This window comes from Triplophysa dalaica, chromosome 8 (genome assembly GCF_015846415.1).
Source record: "Triplophysa dalaica isolate WHDGS20190420 chromosome 8, ASM1584641v1, whole genome shotgun sequence".
NCBI classification, from domain to species: domain Eukaryota; kingdom Metazoa; phylum Chordata; class Actinopteri; order Cypriniformes; family Nemacheilidae; genus Triplophysa; species Triplophysa dalaica.
Window position 1 is genome coordinate 4,208,365 of NC_079549.1, and position 19,410 is coordinate 4,227,774.

General features: G+C 36.7%; 3 protein-coding genes across 3 annotated transcripts; all 3 read right to left on the bottom strand.

Moving 5' to 3' along the window:
- Positions 1-413: 413 nt before the first annotated feature.
- Positions 414-4,886, bottom strand: LOC130427538 (melanoregulin-like). The gene is made up of 5 exons (XM_056755065.1): positions 4,777-4,886; positions 4,337-4,562; positions 1,044-1,134; positions 737-900; positions 414-491 (listed from the first exon to the last, which is right to left on the bottom strand). The coding sequence occupies exons 1-5, from the start codon at positions 4,839-4,841 to the stop codon at positions 414-416; spliced, it is 624 nt and encodes a 207-aa protein (XP_056611043.1). The 5' UTR covers positions 4,842-4,886.
- Positions 4,887-4,888: 2 nt separating this feature from the next.
- On the bottom strand, positions 4,889-12,898 carry LOC130427958 (NXPE family member 3-like). Its single transcript, XM_056755733.1, has 8 exons — positions 10,257-12,898; positions 9,471-9,535; positions 8,818-9,237; positions 8,187-8,602; positions 7,778-7,854; positions 7,485-7,688; positions 7,063-7,400; positions 4,889-6,699 (listed from the first exon to the last, which is right to left on the bottom strand). Exons 1-8 carry the CDS (start codon positions 10,279-10,281, stop codon positions 6,505-6,507), a joined length of 1,740 nt encoding a protein of 579 aa, XP_056611711.1. The 5' UTR covers positions 10,282-12,898; the 3' UTR covers positions 4,889-6,504.
- A 2,486-nt stretch (positions 12,899-15,384) lies between these two features.
- Positions 15,385-18,852, bottom strand: si:ch211-214p13.7 (uncharacterized). The gene is made up of 4 exons (XM_056755163.1): positions 18,609-18,852; positions 18,434-18,456; positions 18,086-18,120; positions 15,385-15,900 (listed from the first exon to the last, which is right to left on the bottom strand). The coding sequence occupies exons 1-4, from the start codon at positions 18,653-18,655 to the stop codon at positions 15,712-15,714; spliced, it is 294 nt and encodes a 97-aa protein (XP_056611141.1). The 5' UTR covers positions 18,656-18,852; the 3' UTR covers positions 15,385-15,711.
- Between the last annotated feature and the right edge of the window lie 558 nt (positions 18,853-19,410).

Consider the following 19,410-nt stretch of genomic DNA (forward strand, 5'->3'; position numbering starts at 1 on the left):
TTTGACGGTTTAGGGCTGCTGTTCAAAACATGGCGGCGAATTCAATGTATGTAGCGCCGCTCTGTATGTAGATATAAATAGCTTATTCTAAGGTATTACAAACATCACGGTTCATTTACATAAAGTCTTTATACACCTCTGAAGAAATAGTTTGGTTAATAATTTTATTGCATTTCCATCAATAGATCCTCTTAAAAACCCCATATCGTTCCTTTAAATCATGATGATATAACATGAATCCAGAGGTTTTGAACATAGTTGAACGAGTGTTGAATGAGTATTGTGTAGTTTTTGTTACTAAAATTTAATTACAAACAGCTATAAATCATAGCGGTCAATAATACTGTATGTGCATATAGGTTAAAAGACCTACAAAGTAACTTGATACATGTACTCAAAAGCTGCTCTCTATTCTAAGAATGATCTCTTGGATAGTTCTCTTTGGCCAAATGCACAAAGTCCTCAGCACTGTCCAAAGACACCAGACGATCCTAGGAAATGATTAAGAGAAATGTTTTATTCATCCTAATACGTAGTCTAGTTAAACAGTTTTAGCTACAAGGTATAACGACTCTGCTCCAGCCCCCCGAGATACACTAAATTTATTAATGTGGAAAACATTTAATCTTGTAAAATTACATTTTAATCAGAAAGAGTCGGTGGACAAATAAAGGATGAAATGACAGAGGCTACAGTATATAGGGTCATGTCTGTTATTCAATATGCAGAGGTTTACCATGACATACAGATATCTCTCATGTGTGCCCAGCCCACGGGGGAAGAGGCCTGTCTCCTCCAGCACTATGTTCAAAAGGTTTCTGGACTTCTCCAAATTCTCCCAGTCACTCAGAACGGTCTGTCTGTTCACTGTCAGCAACGAGTCAACCTCCCTCTGGTAACCTAGATCAACAATATACATTTATTATAAACACGTAGGCTACATAACTTCTTTCAGAAACACAAACACAAAAGCCCATCATAAAAAATTATAATTCTAAACAAGATGATCAATAGGACAGAAAAAATAAGAATAAGTTCCTTACCCAGCTGAAGTAGAAGTTTCTTCCATCGTGTACAAACCTTTCTCCGAGCACACCTCAGAGTATGGATATCATAATTCAGTTTCTCCCATTCCTACACATAAACACATAAATACATTTCACACATGTACTTTCATCTAACATACTTTCTGAACAAAATCAATCAATCTGCTAATAACAGCAACTGAAATAAGAGTTGTGGTTAAAAACACAAAAGAAAACTGTACACAGTAGAGCGATTGCCAAGTTCATAAGTGAAGATGGACCATGTGATATGCCAACTGTTCACAATCATGAAAATAATTAGTTGGAATGTTCGATACTGGATGTGGATTACAAACTAGACTAGAAACTGGACTAGAAACCGGCGATCCCTTGTGATTAGATGCTGGGAGGTGATAAGAGCGGAGGTCGGAGACGCTAACAGGATCTAGGGGAGGTGATTAGGTACGAGACTAGGCACTGGAGATTTTGGAAAAACTAGACAGAGACTTGGTAAACTATAGGCAAAAACAAGGCTTAATAGAACTAGACGCACTGGACTGTTGAAGTCAGAACAGGCAAAACACGCAACGGTCTGACACAAGATGAGAGAACAAGAGGGATTAAATAGAGGGGACCTAACAGGGGGAAATGACTATCAGTTGAATTAATAATAAGGAACCAGGGGAGAATACATTGTATTGTGTGATTTTGCGCACAAACAAGACATATTTAGATATATTTTACATGCACTGGGCACTGGTCTTCACCACAGTTATTATGTCCCTGAGAAATACCTAAACAGTATTAAGAAGACATGTTCTGGCCCCAATTACACCTGAGGACCAAATTTGGGCATGTTCCGCCCCGTTACTATGACTACAATCTACATTGTGTTTTGCCAGGGGAAGCAGATAATGATGACCATTACATATTTGTGGTGGACAAGAAATAACTTAACAGTATCAAGAAGACTTGTTCCAGCCCCAGTCATGCCTGGGGACCAAATTTGGGCCTGTTCCGCCCCGTTACTATGACTACAATCTACAAACAGGTCATGATAACCTTGTGCCGAGCAGGTGCTGAGTGAAGATTTATATAAAAATTCACAAAGGTTTCTTTCTATTCATTCATTTATACCTAAAAGTATTCATAGGAACAGCAGGAATGTAAGTTGACATGTGTATCAGTGGATACATCTAAGAAAACATTTAACTAAAAATAATAGCATACAAATTAGTTTGTGATGATAATTTAATGATTTGATGTTATTATCGGTACATCGGTTCAATGACTATTCGCATAAATGCATTTTATGTAATTTTAACCATGTTTAGAGCACATTTGAAAACTTGTAACAATGTAAAATCAAGTGATCTTTCGGAGGCCTAAAAGCAAATTTTTTGAACGGAAAAATCAACTTTTGCCACACCATATACTAAAAGGGACAAGCTACAGGAGTCCAGGTGATGAGGTGATGGTAACCCGGTTAGCGGAAAGCCTGACGGGGAGACACAAGGGCGGAGCGAGTGAAGTAGACACCGAGCATGTGGAGAGCTGTCAGAACGGTTCTCCATGAGTTTGACAAAACACTCACACAAGACACAAAAGGCCATGACAAGACAATAACATAAACAAACATGACTGCGCATGCGCCTGTACACATTCTCAAGTAAAAGAGTGCTTTTCCACCATTGCGCCGAATCGTTCTTGTTGCTTAATTCTTAAAAATACAGGGCATGTTCAACAAATTGTTTATTTAATAAAATTAACATACAACAATATTAAACAAATAATTTCATAAAAAACATATATTATACAATAAAATAATAATATCAATTAAATTGAATGAAATAGTTATATTATTAGCCATTGAGAGAGAGAGTTCTCCCAACGGAAGTCCAAAACGCTGGAGCGTCACGTGATTTAAGGAGTCTTCAGATAGATCCAGAAAGTTATGTTTTCTCTTAAAATGCTTTATTTCTTACATTTTTGTAATCATTAAATGGCTGTCGTCTTTAAATCGGTTAGAAGTTTACCTCAGTTGGTCTGTTTAGTCGCAGCTTCATGCGTTTCTAGTAACTTCCGGGAACTATTGAGAGCCTTCATGAACCGTTCCATTGTAGTCATTGAAGTTGACGCAACTTTATCTTTCAATGGCTCTGGCCAGACCAATAAACAAACACAGATCGTGAGTTAACTGCAGTCCAGGTGCAGACGTCTGATAAAACGGTCTATACAGTAATTGTTGAATCTGGTTCGGCAGAAAGTTCTTTTGAAAACTCCTTCATGACAACAGTCTCTGGATCAGGAACTGTTTAGGAACAGAATCTCTCTGATTTGATGGTGGTTTATACTCAAAAAGAAAAAAAAAATAGTAACGACAAGAAAATTTAACAAGAAACCAAATTTAGAAAATTAGCAATGCAAGACAACTGTATTTACAAATTTACAAAGTGTTAAGATTTTGTTCATATTTAGTCACATTGATAATCTGCCTAAATGCTTATTGGCAAAAAGAAACAGGTAATAGATAATAAAAACCACGTTGCATTGATCATTTAATGTTAAAAAATAGTAAATGACCTTTATCAATAAAAGCACATGTTGCAGGTTGTGACCTTATGTTATTGTAAAGCCTCAGCCATGTAAAATAGTGCCGCTACGAACATGTTTTGTTTTGGGTTGGGTCAGTGTCCTCAATCCAATTAAACATGAAAGGTTTTGAAAGAAGAAAGCAAGTTCATCACTTGTTTTGGTATATTTGAGTGCACTGAATTGAATTTTGTAAATTGGAAAATCACATCAACCTTAATTCCAGAATATTTATTTAATCATGGCAACACTCTGTCTGAGATCAAGGAAAAGTCAATGGCAAAGTCAAACTCAGGTTTGATAAAGCACACAGCATTGCAAAATGCCGTGAGAGTTTTGTGCGGGATCAGATGCAAGCTTGCAGAAATCAGCCTGGCAGAACCACACAAAAATAAAAGGTGATTAAAGAGCACAATGCTTATTGAATAATTGCATTATGAAAAGTCAGTAAGAATTGGTAACTATAATTGCTCTGTAACATCGGTAGAGCCCTTGTGCCCATAATACACGAGCCAGCTCTGTCACTGAAGCTAAAGTATGTCACTGACCTACATTACACATAAAAACAACATCAAACTTAGGGAAATTACCCATAACATCCATACTTGAATACCTCTCATAATGACATGACCAGAACTTACCAATTACAATTAGATTAGTTGACAGCGTGTGCCAAATATCTTGAATCTAAAAACTTTGTATGAGAAATTGATTCTCACCTCAGTATCTTTGTTCACTTGGTTTCTTCTCATGATGAATGCCTGTAATTCAGGGTCTGATTCTCTGTCAGTGGTGGAGCTTGCTTGGGGAGTGCTCCAGACTTCGGTCTCTGATCTAGATCTGCTCATGATCCACTGCGGTTTCATTGCTACTGTACATACTGGTCCGGGTGGATGCAACACATCATCCAAATAGTTTAGGGAACTATTTGACCCACACATTCCACTAAAATATCGAGAAACAATCTTTGTCTATTGATTATTAAAATTTTATGTGGCTTGGATTTATAATTTTGTGATGGAATATTGCGAATCTTGTTCTTAAAAAAATCACTTTCTACAAAACAATAATATATGATTTAAATGTTTCAATTAAAAAAACAGACAACTAGAACAAATCATTTTTACTGCTGTGATCCTTTATTAGCCATGTTACTCACCTTAAAATACAGTCTTTCACCTCAGTTTCATAAATAGGACAGCAGTGGGAATGAAACGCTCCCATTTAGAGTGTAAAAGATTTCTATAAGCTACTCATAGTAGAATCAACATCCTGCCTGAACTAGAACAAAAAATTGTGCTGGTGAAGCGATTTCTTACAGATGGTGTCCTTAACTTGATAATGTTGACTCCGGCAACATGACTCCACGTTTTAAATACCCTTCACACTATCACTACAGTCAGTCACTTTCCAGCACAAATAATGAACACAGAAAATAACTCTAAAATGTATCCATTCATATCTTTACATATAAGGATAACTTCAACTTTACAGTTTAATACACTGCGTGTAAAATACACATATACAGCAGTGATCAACAGTGATGTCAAACTTTACAAAACCTTGAATGTCATCCCTAAATATGCCTTACAAATATTGTATGTGTGATGCATAAGCTGTGTTTGTGAATTTAAGCTCAGCTTTGAGAAGAGTTTAGGAAGTGCAAGTGATCCAATAAACAGGCAAGGGGTCAATAGCACGTGCAGGCAAAACTCAGGCAAATGTTTAATCTGAATAAAAAGCAAGAACTTAAAAAAACGAAACTCAGGAACAGGAAACGATGACCCAAGAACCCATTTGGAATTGTACATTCTGCCATTCACTGAGGAAGTTAACAGTTCACATCACGTGGGCACTACAGATGATGGGTGACAGGAAGGGTTAGCAAAACTGTCATAAAACAAATGCTTTAAATTAATTGAAAGTCCCTAATTTACTGAGTCATGCCCCAGAGTGACTGCAGTGTAGTGAAAAACAGAACCAATATTATTAACTAATAAAATAGTAAACTTATTTTTTTTTCTAACACTGTTTTTGTTTAAAACAACACAATCTGTTTTATTTCTGGGCCAACACACAAAATGTCCTTAGTTTAGACACATCTCTCATTTTGTGCTACTTTTAACTGAGCATGTGATCTCCCTCCTATTTATTTAACACATAATCTAGGCCCTCTAGGATGACCTAAACTATTGTAAAAAATAATATTTAAAACGTAAAAATTCGATTTTCAATAAAAGTCGGCCGATGAGATTATGTATATTTGACTTCATGGATAGATGTGGAATCTATCCACATGAGATTTCCAAATCTCACAAGAGTAATTCAAGATTACAGAGAAGTCTCAGTTCTGCGATGTCATACACTGTCTGCGCAGCCTTCGCATGCTGCAAGAAGTCGAACGTGTGCTTACACAGGGTTGGGGCGCCTTCTAGTAGTATACCGCTGGCTGGCAGTACAGTAAATCATTGGGAGAGATTCATTTGAGTAACAGTAAAACTGACCGAATCATATATTTTTTCTAAATGGGGGCGCTTTGTTTTTTGCTAGCTTTCCGCCATCTGGGGGGTTGTTCGCCAACAGTCTTGTAAAGAGGAAATACAGGAGGTTGGTTCGCCAACCCCCAAAAAAGTTCAAAAACAAGTAGAAATGCGGAAAACGTCATTTAAAAAACAAGTGGATGAATTTTATCATCAAGTCTTGAAAAAAAGAGAAAAGCTGATTGACGTTGTTGAAAACAACAGGAGGAAGACTTTGTACCAATCCTCAAACGTCACGGTTCAACACTGAACACATCTGTTCTTAGAATGTGAGATTTCCTGTTCCAACGTCTACACTCTGTATCTCAAAACAAGACCGTTATGTTTCACTTTCTGAATGGTTATGTTTAGTCCGGGCACATAAAAGAAAGAAAAATGTCTATCTCATTTTTAATGATGACGGGACCTGGATGAATGTTGTCTTTGTTGTAGTGACAGGATGTCATTTGCCATACATCCAAAATATAAACACCAACATCCTGAAAATGCTGTCGTAGAATTCTGTCCAACTGCATACAATACCAGTCACTGGAAAACACATCCTATTACAAAAACAGAAAAAAATGCAAGAAAATAAATGGACAGTTTGTGTATAAATGGACAGTTTACCCAAAATGAAAATTTGGTCATCATTTACTTATCCTCTAGTTGTTCCAAACCATGGCAAATGTATTTGCTCTATTGAACACCAAGAGAGATATTTGCAAAAATGTTAGCGACTGAAATTTCTGGGGCACAATTGACTACAATAGTGGAAAGTGCAATGGTAGTCATTGGCGCCCCAGAACTGTCAATTTTCCAAATATCTTTCTTTGTGTTTAACAAAACAAATTTGTTCAAGGTGAGTAAATAACTTATGGCAGAATTGAAATTTTTGGATGAACTGCTGCTTTATTCACACTTACCTTAAATCCAGTATTAACGGTCTTGATTATGACAGTAGTTTCTGGGGCCCGCTGTAACAGATCCAGGACAGCTTTACGGATCCTCAACACTCTGCGGGTGAAGATATCCGAAGGGAATGTGGTGAAATGGACCCCCAGATTAAAGGCAATAACTGTGTGAGGCCCTCCTGCCAGATCCTCAATCTCATTACTGATATAGTGCAGATTAGCGATTTCTGTTTTTTGACAGCGTATAGGAACACCGTGAGCCCTCCAGGTTAAGAAAATGTTGTTCTCCACATCCACTGCTAGTAAAGGCCCTGTCTGGTAAGGTTTATACAGGTCCATCTTTTTCAACGCTGCGGTGAAAAAAACCCATCAATGATATTCTCATGTTTGAATGTGACTTGTTATGCAAATATAGTTAAAAGTTAATGTCTCACTTGGTACAGTTTTTATCAAAAAGTCAAACCACTGTCTCATGGTAGAATCTCCCATCATGTAGATTTCTTTGCCTTTCAGGCACTGTGTTGTTATTCGGGGAGAAAAATGACGTGTTCTACACACAAAGGACGTCCACACGTCATCCAGGTAAAAGCCAGATGGAACTGGTGTGTGCAAACCAGGACGACATTTCTTTCTTTCATCTGCTGGGTGATATGAAATGGTGAAGGCAACATCTAAATGTAATAATGAACACTCTCTTGGGATGCTCTTCTGAGTAACCATTACATACCAGTGACATTTCTTTTGGAAGGAGCAATGTTGATGATGATTTTTTCACCTGGGTAAATATATTGGTTGGCCTTTGTCCTGCAAAAAAGGAAATGTATGTATATCATACTGCCTTAACATAAATAAAAACTAGTTAATGACTAAATACATGAGTTAATCCAACATGGTTCTGCCAATAGCTGCCTTGGTTTGGTGCTCTCCAGCATTTTTAGTTTTTGTTTGTTTCCCTTTAACATTAGGCAGTAGAGGACAGCATATCAGTATACATTATAGTTGAAGAAGCGGAAACCTGGCTAAAAAGAGACCTTGATATTGCACTATAAATATGGCTCCCAGCTATATAGAGCAGATCGCATCGCAGAGTTAATAGGGAAAGTGTTTATATATTTAAAAAAATCCTTAAAACTCACAATAAAATTGCCTCTTTTTCAGTTAGGGTGTCTTTATAGCCGCCCATAGAGTGATAAACGCGAGCACTGCATGGCAAGATTTTGGGTCTCTGACATCGCCATTCCTCCCCAGTACGAGAATCTTTGTATTCACAGCAACAATCTCCAGTTCTCATCCTCTCCAATCCATTCTTGTCGTACTTCACATTACACTTCACTGTTTCTCGCAACCTGGCCCCATCTGGTGCTGGTCCTTCAAAATATCCGTTAAAGAAAATCCTGTCAGAATCTGTTTCTCTGTGATGCTTGAGGACCTCCACAGCTTCACTGGAATGGATCAGACGGATGGCCACCTGTGCCTGTCCCACCCACGGCAGAAGAAAACACACAGAGTAGGAGCCATTTGACAAGTCCATCACCTCCCCAAACACACTAGCCTGTGAAAAAAAACGTTCCTAAGGCTCAAACAACTGTCTCGGGTAGATGTGATAAATATACTTACATTCTTAAAAATGAAGGGGCTTAAAAGGTTCTTCACAGTGGTGCCATAGAAGACCCATTTTTGGTTCCACAAAGAACCATTCACTCTTCTGTGGCATTGAAGAACCTTTCTTTAAGAGTGTAAAAGACAGACACATTTAAATGAATTGACCTTTTGGGGATTTTTGGATGAGAACAGCTTGGCTTGAAAGAAGTCCCCTCCATAACGTTTGGATTTGTTGTTAAAATCTCTCGCATGGATAGTAACACAAAGCTCCTCTCCTATTTGATAGCTGTCCTTCAGGTTCTGAATGAGGAACGTGGAGTTTGCTGGACTTGTACTCATGGACACATCAGTGATCAATTCTTGTGGTCGAGCCTGTTGTGATTTGAAATCACTTTCTGAATTGATTCCTGATTCGAGATTAAATGAACTTTTTGGTGAAGCAGACTCCATTGAACTGTTTTTTAAGACTTTTTCAGCAGGGGTGGAGACGTTTGTGGCGAGAAGTTTGACAAGTTTGAAGTCCGTGAATAATAAGCTGTATTGAAGTTGTTTCTTGATTTCACTTTCCAGATAGGAAAAATATATCTGCAAACACATCATTATTTTAGTTTCATGAAAGCACGGAACCTATATACAGCACACTTTTCAAGAATGAAAAAAGAAAATGGCAAATTAATCTTCTCTTAGGCAACGCACAACTATTCCGCTAGAATTTAAACGGACAGTTCAACAAAGATAAATTAAGGAAATTATAATCAAATGACAATCACAATACATTTGTAATGCAAGTTATAAATAGATGTGATCGAATGACTCACCAGGCAACATAGAATTCCAAGGCACATCCCAAGAAACATCTTTAACCACAGTGTTTTCCTGTGAACTGTGAAATTAATCATTTGTCACTGAAATTGGAAATCAAGTCGCTGGATCACGGACCAGTATCTTGTGAACACGGATTCTGGCTCGGGTTAGCAACCTTACTCATTGCAACTTTGAGTTGTAATGTTAGAAAATTAAGGTGAAAATTTTGAATATAAAATGCTTAAAACATTTTCAATATTACATGAAATGCTTATAAAACATTTTTAAATATTACATGAAAATGCTCATTTTAGGGATAGCCTGTTCAATATTGCTGTCATGGTCCCAGTCCGTGTGAACTCTTATGTTACTTCCTGTTCCGTGCCATGTTTTGTAGTCCTTTGTAGTTTTAAGTGTTAATTAGTTCCTCCAGGTGAATCTTGTTATCTTGTTAGTTTTTATGTATTTAATACCCTGCATTTTCTTTGACTGTTGTCATTCGTTAAATATTTGATTGTGGTCCCAGTTATATTGCTCAATATACTTTGGATTATTTTAGTTTATTTTCCTTTTTTTTGTCTTTTTGCTTAATAAACATTATGCTGCACATGAATCTGCTTCCTACATATAGCCTTTAAACAAACAGATTGAAATCTGTTTGATTGGATGTCTTTTGACCTAAGAAACTTAAAGTCTGTTCTCTTTAAAATTGTTAGAATTTTTTTTTTATCTTTGATCAATAAGTCAGATTTATAGCAAACACAAAGGACATGAAGTGAATTAAAATGTAAATCACTTACTGTATTGTTGATTTTCAAGTTCCATTTTTTAAATTGCATGTGTAACAAAATTGTCCCTTTCGAGGACATTTATTAATAAATGTTTTTAATGTTATTTCCTTCTCCTTCTTCAGCGGGTCGGCTCCTCTGTGCCGGTCTTTTTTGCTCTGCTGCATGTCAAGAAAATACATTTTACATGTTAAATATATTTTTGCGCCCTCCAGAATTTTTTTTATTGAAATATGACTAGATTAGGTAACTCCAGCAGAAGTCATTTTAGGGGTAGAGTACAAATCAGTGGCCATTGTCACATTTCAGACATGCAGCATGTGTAGCATGAAATGCACAAATGAACAGCTGCTCTCATGTGTATGACCAATGCAATAATCACAAGCTTGCTTGTTTATTTTGGATACATTTATGAGCAAAACCTCTTCAACATGCTTTTTTTACTGACAGGTTGATTATATAACTTTCATTTGTTTTTTGCTTTTGCATGCCTTATACTGTTATTCGAAAGTTCTTATTAAAACTGTTGAATCCGTTTCATTCTTAATGCCTCCCTTTAAACCAGTTTAGCGCCCCTCAAAACCACTTTAATAGTATATTACATGGTCGAAATGTATTTTGTGCATTAAAAATTCTATTTGTGTATTTTGTATGAAGTCAAGATAAGCACCAGGTGGGGCATTTTCTAACTCACATATTGCCTCACCCCTTGCCTCAGACACCGGTGGCATGGATGTAAAAGGCCTCACTGCATTAATTTAATGCCTGGCATTTTAACATTAACGGGTTATAGGAACAAAATTTCCCCATGTTTTACCCTATTCAGAGGTTGGTAGAGTAGCCAAAATCTTTACTCAAGTAAAAGTACAAGTAACTAGAGAACAGATACTCAAGTAAAGTCGCTATTTTAAAAATTACTCGAGTAAAAGGAAAAAGTATGCAAGGAATAAACTACTCAAGTAGTTACTTTGTTTCTGATTATATAGGCCTACTTGTCATGGATCAGGGCAGAACTCAAACGCAGGTAGTGAGATGGATGATGCAGGGTTAACAAAAGGGATTTATTATAAAGACAAAACAGAAAACAAAAACCTACAATGGGGAAAAACAGGACAACCGGACAAGACTAACTAAATTTAAACTGACATAGACTTAATACAAAACAAGACAATATGACAATAGGCAAACGATAACTACACTAACTTTGACTTGCATCTATAGAAAGCTCTAGGAATCTAAATGATCACTGGACACAAGACAAAGAACAAAATGAACTGGTCCAGGACAATGTTATGACAATGAACAGGTGACAAGGATGATACACTGATGGAAAAGTAACAAGGAAACGAGACGGCGGGAACAGAGAGAGTATAGAACGCCGCTAGGAAAACTGTCTCTCCATCTCCCTTTTTTCTCCTGGCTTGCGGTCGGCCCAGTGATTCAAATAGCCTACCACAAAAATATAATAAATATTTTAAGTATTTGTTTGTTGTTTTTTACCTATAACGTAAAGTATATTGTTCAAATACTTTTAAAGACAACTATAAACCTTAAGTAATTAAATAAGAACACATAATCAAATTATGAGCGACAGCACAAATAAAAATAATAAATATAAATAAAATAAAACAGGCCTATAACAATAAAAATACAACTTAACAAATTAAAAATGTGTTTTAGGTTGGTCTAACAGTATAGCAGTTAGGCTACAGAAATTAAATCATCCAATGTAAAATAAGTCATAGTTCACTGTTTATATAAAATATAGATAAAACCTTGAAATGCAAATGACTTAGTCAGGAGCAGCGATCGATTCCTTTGATGTACATTAAAATTCAGAGATATTTATGCTGCTGTTCCGTTACTTTGTGGTTGCCACGGTTTAACTGACCATGTTTTTGAACTGTTGTAAAACCAAGATTAAAATAAGAGACAGATGTTTCCATAAAGAATCGTTTGCATGCATAGTCGCAAATTCTGTCATATACTGTACAAACACAGTTAAACCATTATGAAATGTCGGTTACCCATTAGCTTGGATAAGTTCTGCACAACTATACGCCATATTTCTTTCAAATACGTCTACTTAAAAAAGAAAGTCAAAAAGTTCATTTGTAAACTAATCTATACTATAGTTAATTAACTTTGTTTTGAAAAGCGGTGCAAGAAGGGTACCCATTTGTAGATGACGTACCATAACGTTACTTGAACTATATAAATCGATCTCATGTTAGGTCACTAATGTATGTCTGCTCTACGAATACAAAACTCAAACGTGAACTTTCAGTGAAAGCTGTCAGTTGTGAAGGAAATCATATATCGACAGACAACTCTTTTAAAATAACCAGAAAAACTGCGCCACAAACCTTCTTTCCTTCTCTTGAGCTCTTACAGTTATCTGATGGTCCATCCAGTGCATTCAGTGCATTTAAAAGGAATGTTTTAAAGATAATTATTTAAGCACCAAAAATAGGGTCCTGAAACAAGTAAGTTACTGTACAACTAAACGACCACAGGGTTGCCAGATTTAAAGAAACGCCCAATGAATGTATAGTACAACATTCTTTTTAGAAACAATCATGACGAAAACAAGTTACCCTCCCAACAAAAATCTCCTTAAACGGTCTAATCTTATAGTGCAACAGTTTTATATTATCTGCAATATACATTTGCTAGAGTAAATTAGTTCAATGCATGCATTTAGGTCGACTGTATTTTATAAATGTCACATCTTCAACCTGCGAAACAAACAACAACCCGTGGAGAAAACGCGGAGTTGGCAACTCAGTCTTAAATTACAGTTTCCGCTATGTTAGGTAATAACAACTTTTAGGAAGGGGGAGACCCAGGCTGTGAGTTTATACAGGGTTGTCAACTCCGCGTAAATAGCATAGTTATTACTTCATTGTTTTAATTTGTATAACTCGCAATAGTAAAATTTGGACGAGGCTGAATCCAAATTCTTATTCGCAGTTTCTTATTGACGCTATCCGTTCCACCTTAAAAAGGCGTGTCTGTGTCTTTGTGTGCGTGTGTGTGCGTGTGTGTGTGTGTGTGAGAGAGAGAGAGAGAGTGCACAGAGGATGGGCTGCTGTTTGCTGTCAGAGTCATGACATGCAGAATGCCCCTTGAGATGACAGTGAACAACAGGTGGAACCTCCATCTCCCACTCCGCTTCTCATTCTCAACATTACTTTGATAGAACAGTTTTTAGGCGGACTATCTCCACCATGAATATTAATCACATCCAATAGTACCTACCTGTTTGAAAGTGCAGTATTCTAGTGCAGAGCATGCAATACGGTTAATGCATAATTAAGTAAATTACGTGTATATTTGTAAAAAGCATAGTTTACACAGTTTTGTTATACTTTGCATATCTATAATTAACTGTCCCTCTTACCTCTTATGTAAATTAATTATTTTCATCATTGATGTATTTTATTTTCATTCTATATATTTATTTTTTCCATTTCTTTTGTTTGTCTATGCTGTATTTGTTTCTGATCCATTGCTCTTATACAATTTATTATACTCTTGTTGGTCTCAGCCAGTGCATTATAAACACGATAAATTGCTGCTATGTAGTTACATGTATATAGATTTATGTAAACTTTGTCACTTGTTGTATGTACAGCAAGCAGCAGCCCATCCTCTGTGCTCTCTCTATCTCTCTCTCTCTCTCTATCACTCTCACACACACACACACACACACACGCACACACGCACACGCACACGCACATACAGACACACATACAGACACCCCCTCACACACACACACACACCCACACACACATACACGCACAGACAAACGCAGGCACAGACACACGCGCGGACACACACACACAGACACGCCAACAGACACACACAGGCACACACACACAACTACAGACACACACAGGCACACACACCCACAGACACGCCTACAGAAACACACTCACTAAAAGGTTTTAAAAATAAGACAAATAAGGTCAATATGAAAACTGCGAATAAGAAGCTGGATTCAGCCTTGTAAAATTTTGTCTATTCCCTAATCCCACCGTTCTGCACCGTATCGAGTGGTTTGAAACACCCACTCATTACATTATGATCCTGGAATGCCCTTATTCTTGCCAAGATCTGGACAGCATCTGTGAAGAGCAGGGAGCTTTGGATGAGAACCAGGCCTAGAGGCCTCAGCTGCCCCAGAACACGTTTTGGAAGGTAGCTGTATATAAAAATGTGAAAAAACACATCTTATAAATAGTTGTAGACTGTAAATATTTGTCTGTATATTCTTTTGACCGGGAAACAATAATTAGTCAAGAACTCTCAATAACGCTTAAGTAACAACGATTACAGTGCAAGCATGCTGTACAAGGGCATCCTTTTGTCAAGTCATTTACATATAGTCACCACTAGGGGGACTCCTTGCTCTGAAAGACATGAACAGCTAAGATTTGTATTTGTTTTACTTCACATATACAATTTGTGAATTACTATTTGGGACTCGCACATCATGCAGTGTGGCAGGTAATGACATCAGCGTCTAGAAAGGTATATATTGCTATGACTTCCAAACTAAGCTAGTGAGTGAGAGCAGATGTTAGGCCTATGTATCGCTGAACTATATTAGCCTACATTCGTATTGTTTATTGAAAAACTATTTGATTAGTTAAACTGTCTTTAATTAGAAACGTACCATGAGTAATTTCAATTTTCTTCGATTATCGTATGCTATAAGATGTGGACTAAAGAGTTCAGACATGGAAGCTTGTGATGCTTGTCCGTAATTTTAAAATAATGCCTTTAGTCTAATAAACTTTGCATATTTACAAAATTATTGACGTATTTTCTTATATTTACTTAACTATTCTTGAGTAAACTGTATAGGAAAACTATTGGATAATCCTCCCAGCTGTGTCAATGATTTCTGATAACTAGGTGGTGCCAGAGAACTACTTTCAGAAAGAATTTATTTTCCCCTCAACCCAAGTTTTATTTAATTGTTTGTTGCTTTGTCTCTCAGCCTTATTTCATTCAGAACATTTATGTAGATGCCTGCTTGAGAAACCTCAAGCCCCAGGTCTGTCCTGCCCTGAATTTGGGCTTTGGGGTGCAGTCAGTTAATACAGCTTTCGATATTGGTTTTACCCTCTGATGCAATCAAATTGGACAGACTATGCAGGACAACCTTTATACAATAATATTATTTTTTAATCACTGTTCACATTATTGATAAAAATGTACATCTCTGTGTTAAGTGCCTTGATGCTACAACATATAAAACGTCTTTAACATGTTAAACAATGAATTCACATTTTATAATTCAGTGAAAATCGTCTTTGAAAAATAACTAACTTTTGAAAGAAATTAAAAACATACAAATAAATATAAAACAGCTTAATGTCATTCAAACGTATACAAAGTTCAACAGGACTTTAAAGTTTTGTATCTCAGATTGTCCATCCAGTAGAATTCACTTTCTTCAGCCCATGAGCACATAATCATCTGAACAGTCCTCACTGCTTTTCTGTTTGGCTGCATCTGTCAACCTCTTAGGAATTCTGACAACTGCATAATCACAATCACTGTCCGCCACCTCTCTAGGGTGCCTTTCTGGTTTGAGATTGTTGTGGTCAATGGAGGCGTAGAGGACATCTTCAGTCGGCAACTCCTGTGGTTGAAGAGAAGACTGACTCGTGTCAACTATACATTTATTTGCAGTTAAGTTGCAGAAACCTCGATATATCACACTGGTCTTTGCCCCATACTGTGAAACCACAACAATGACTCTCAGTGTGAAAATAAAACCCTCTGTAAACCTTTGATTCATGTATGCAATTCTTCATTTCTTGTATGGGCCCAAGCACTCACTGCCATCCCAGCAAAGGAAAACAGTATATGTACGGATATAATTTTCCTATGATGATAGTGTTATTTTAAATTATTGTACATGAAAGCATTTTTATTGTCCTTTTTTCATATGCTTGTTACTGATGTTTAAGGGGTATTTCAACCGAAAAAGAAAAATTCATCGTCATTTTCTCACCCTTGTTATTTCAAACTTGTATGACTTTCTTTCTTCAGCAGAACACAAAAGAAGATATTTGAAGAATGTTGGTAATCATGGCCCATTGCATTTCTTTTGTGTCCGTACAAGAAAGTCATTCATACAGTTTTGGAATGAGAGTGAGTAAAAGATGACAAAATTTAATTTCTGGGCAATCTTTAACGCAGACAATGTTTCAACAATTACCACTATCATTCACATGCAGTACAGAATACAAGTTTATGTATATAAGTAAAGTTGTTTATACACAAAACTTATGTTTACAAAGCTTTTAAAGATGGTTCTTCAGGTTGTTACCATGTATTTATATCATCATGTTGACATTTAAACAAACAGGAACAACGCTCTCAGTAAAGGCGTCATTTGAATATCGCAGTCAACAGACATATTTTGAGCAGATTTCATACCCCAAAATGCAAAACAAGCAAGCACAACTGCGGTTGAGTTGTCCGTTCAGGCGGAAGACCAAAAATTACAGTGTTGAAAATGACACTGCAATAAGTACTAGTTTATGTTCCAGTTTTTACATTTGAAAGCCAACATTTCTTGTCGGTATTAAAGGGGACATGAATTAAAATCACAATGTTAACCCGAGCTTTTGTTATATAAGAGGGAATCGTATTCACACAAACATCATGTAAGTGTTATAACTGAAAACGGCGTTGTTTCTGAGATAACATCTGTCATTGACACCAGGCCCAACGAACACCATGTTCTTGAAATGCACCTATCTATGACGACATTGATAGGTTGAACACCGCCTCCATAGAAAAATATCAACGACTACTTCTCTAGCCCCGCCCACTGGTTCGCGCATGACACTGGTGGCGCGGAACCAGATAGAGTGAGCAAGCAATAAACAAACATGCTGTTAAAGATTGCTAAATATTGAGCCACCTGTGGTTGTGGAAGAATACAGTCACTGCATAATCTTCCTTCGGATTCAGACATTAGGAATGTGGGGTTAAAGTTGATTTCTAAAAGACGATTCAGCTGGGAAAAACATTGAGTGTTTGCTTGTTTCATTCCTCCGAGGATTCCTTCATTTCCGGGAGTCTCCTGTTTGTTTATTTATCTTGGAATCTCGAGAACATTTGAGAGCCGCGATCGCGATGATCTTTTGTCCGGTTTGCAATCACGGGTCTCAAATGCTGACAGTTACGGTCATATATCAATAAACACCATACAACTATAGGCTATACAAACTATACTCAAAGCATTGGGGAAATAAAGTAAATTTGAGTAAAATCATCCCTTGCAAATGCGTCACATGAAATATTGATGTGGGGAGGTCATTTATAAATCACAGGAGGTCTCCAGTTAATACTAATGCCCTGCAAAATCTGTTAATGGTACTAATGTGTTACCTTACATTAAATCTCTAAGCAAATTCCCAGAAGGCTCCAACTACGCAAACTTCTTTCCAATCAAAGCAATGGGTGTTTACTTATAAAGTCTTCAATGCGACACACCCATTAAAACCGAGCGTTTGCAGAGCTGGCCTCAAAAAAGTTTTCTTTTCTTGACTTTGATGTTTTTGAATGTAAAAATCATGCAAACGTCATAACTAGACCTCATACAACAGTGTGAAACAATGAACAAGGCCAGTTCATGAGACCTTTAAGGAATGTAAGATACTGGGGATCAGATTAATTTCATGTTCACACTGCGCTGTGTAATATTTTCTGAAAGAGATAAAAACTGTTTCATCTCAACTGACAACCTATATCAAGGCAAACGCAATAATGACAACCCTTTTCTTAATATTAGGATTGTTCAGGATTCTTACCTTTTTATTTGTGTCACTCTGGTCGTTATTATCAGCTATGTACAAAATAGAAAAACATTACCGATTGCTACAAATTAATAGCAATGATGATAGACATTGTAAGGATCTATTTATAAAATGTTAATCATAGCTGAGTTTTTATCATTTCAAGAGTCCAGCTACAGAACATAACAAATGAACATAGAATCAGCTACAGAAGTGCACATAAAAAATAAGCATTATATGTGATGTACACATTGCAAGTATGAATGAATAAAGAGGAATCCTAGACATCTAAAACCTAAACACATCGGGTGTAATAGCTTTACAATTGTTCATATAAGTATGTAAAGAGGATATTTATCTTACCAACTTCCTCCTGTTTCGCATTGCTGAGGATAATATAGAAAATTACAGAATTATAGAATGTGAAGCACCTGCCATTTACCACTTAAAAACTTCTTGGTGTTAAAGAAATAAGAAAACAGAAAGAAAACAGAAATGAAACAGATTATTGTTAACTTTATGCATCATCAGTACATACCCAGTCTCTGAAGATGACCTTCGAATGCAGCTTAAAGAACATCCCATAGTTTCAACAATCTTGGTGTTGTTTGTCAACAGTAGTGTAAATACTGAATCTATAACCGCAGTTTAGTACTGAAATGGTATAGTCCTGAACAGACTTGTCAAGCAGACAATAAGATAGAGGAGTTCGGGAGATATAGAAGAGGAGAAAGATGCATAAAGCATTCAGCATAAAGCGGTCAAACAACAGAGCGGTTGAATTTCGTTTGTGTTTCCTGTATTCTGTGGTTTTCATTTGCCTCTGACAAGACCTATGCTAATTTTCATGAGCGCGCTTGCACACATCTCACACTGTACCCTCTTGTCCTACATTAGTGTTATTTGTAATTGTATGACAACAAACCTTTCTACTATATTGGCTGATTTGCATGTCCTCCTGATGAAGCTCATATTCCATTTCTAAACATAAAAACGTTCCATTTTTATGCATAATGTTTCGTTACGTTATAGTATGCAAAGACCTACCAGGAAAAAATTGCACAGGAGAGGCTAAACTATTCCTAAAATATTTATGTGCTCACATTTATTTCCTTATTTCACACACACACAAACACACACACGCACACACACACGCATGCACACACATACACTGACAGATTAGTAACAGCACAATGATTCAGAGAGTGTGTGTGCATTAGGATAACTATGCAGTTCCAAAGCCCCCATTATGTGGTTAAAGTACTCAATTGCTTAATCCATATGTTTTTGATATACTGTTCTGATGATGAAACGTATGTTTCTGGCAGTTGCTGCATGCT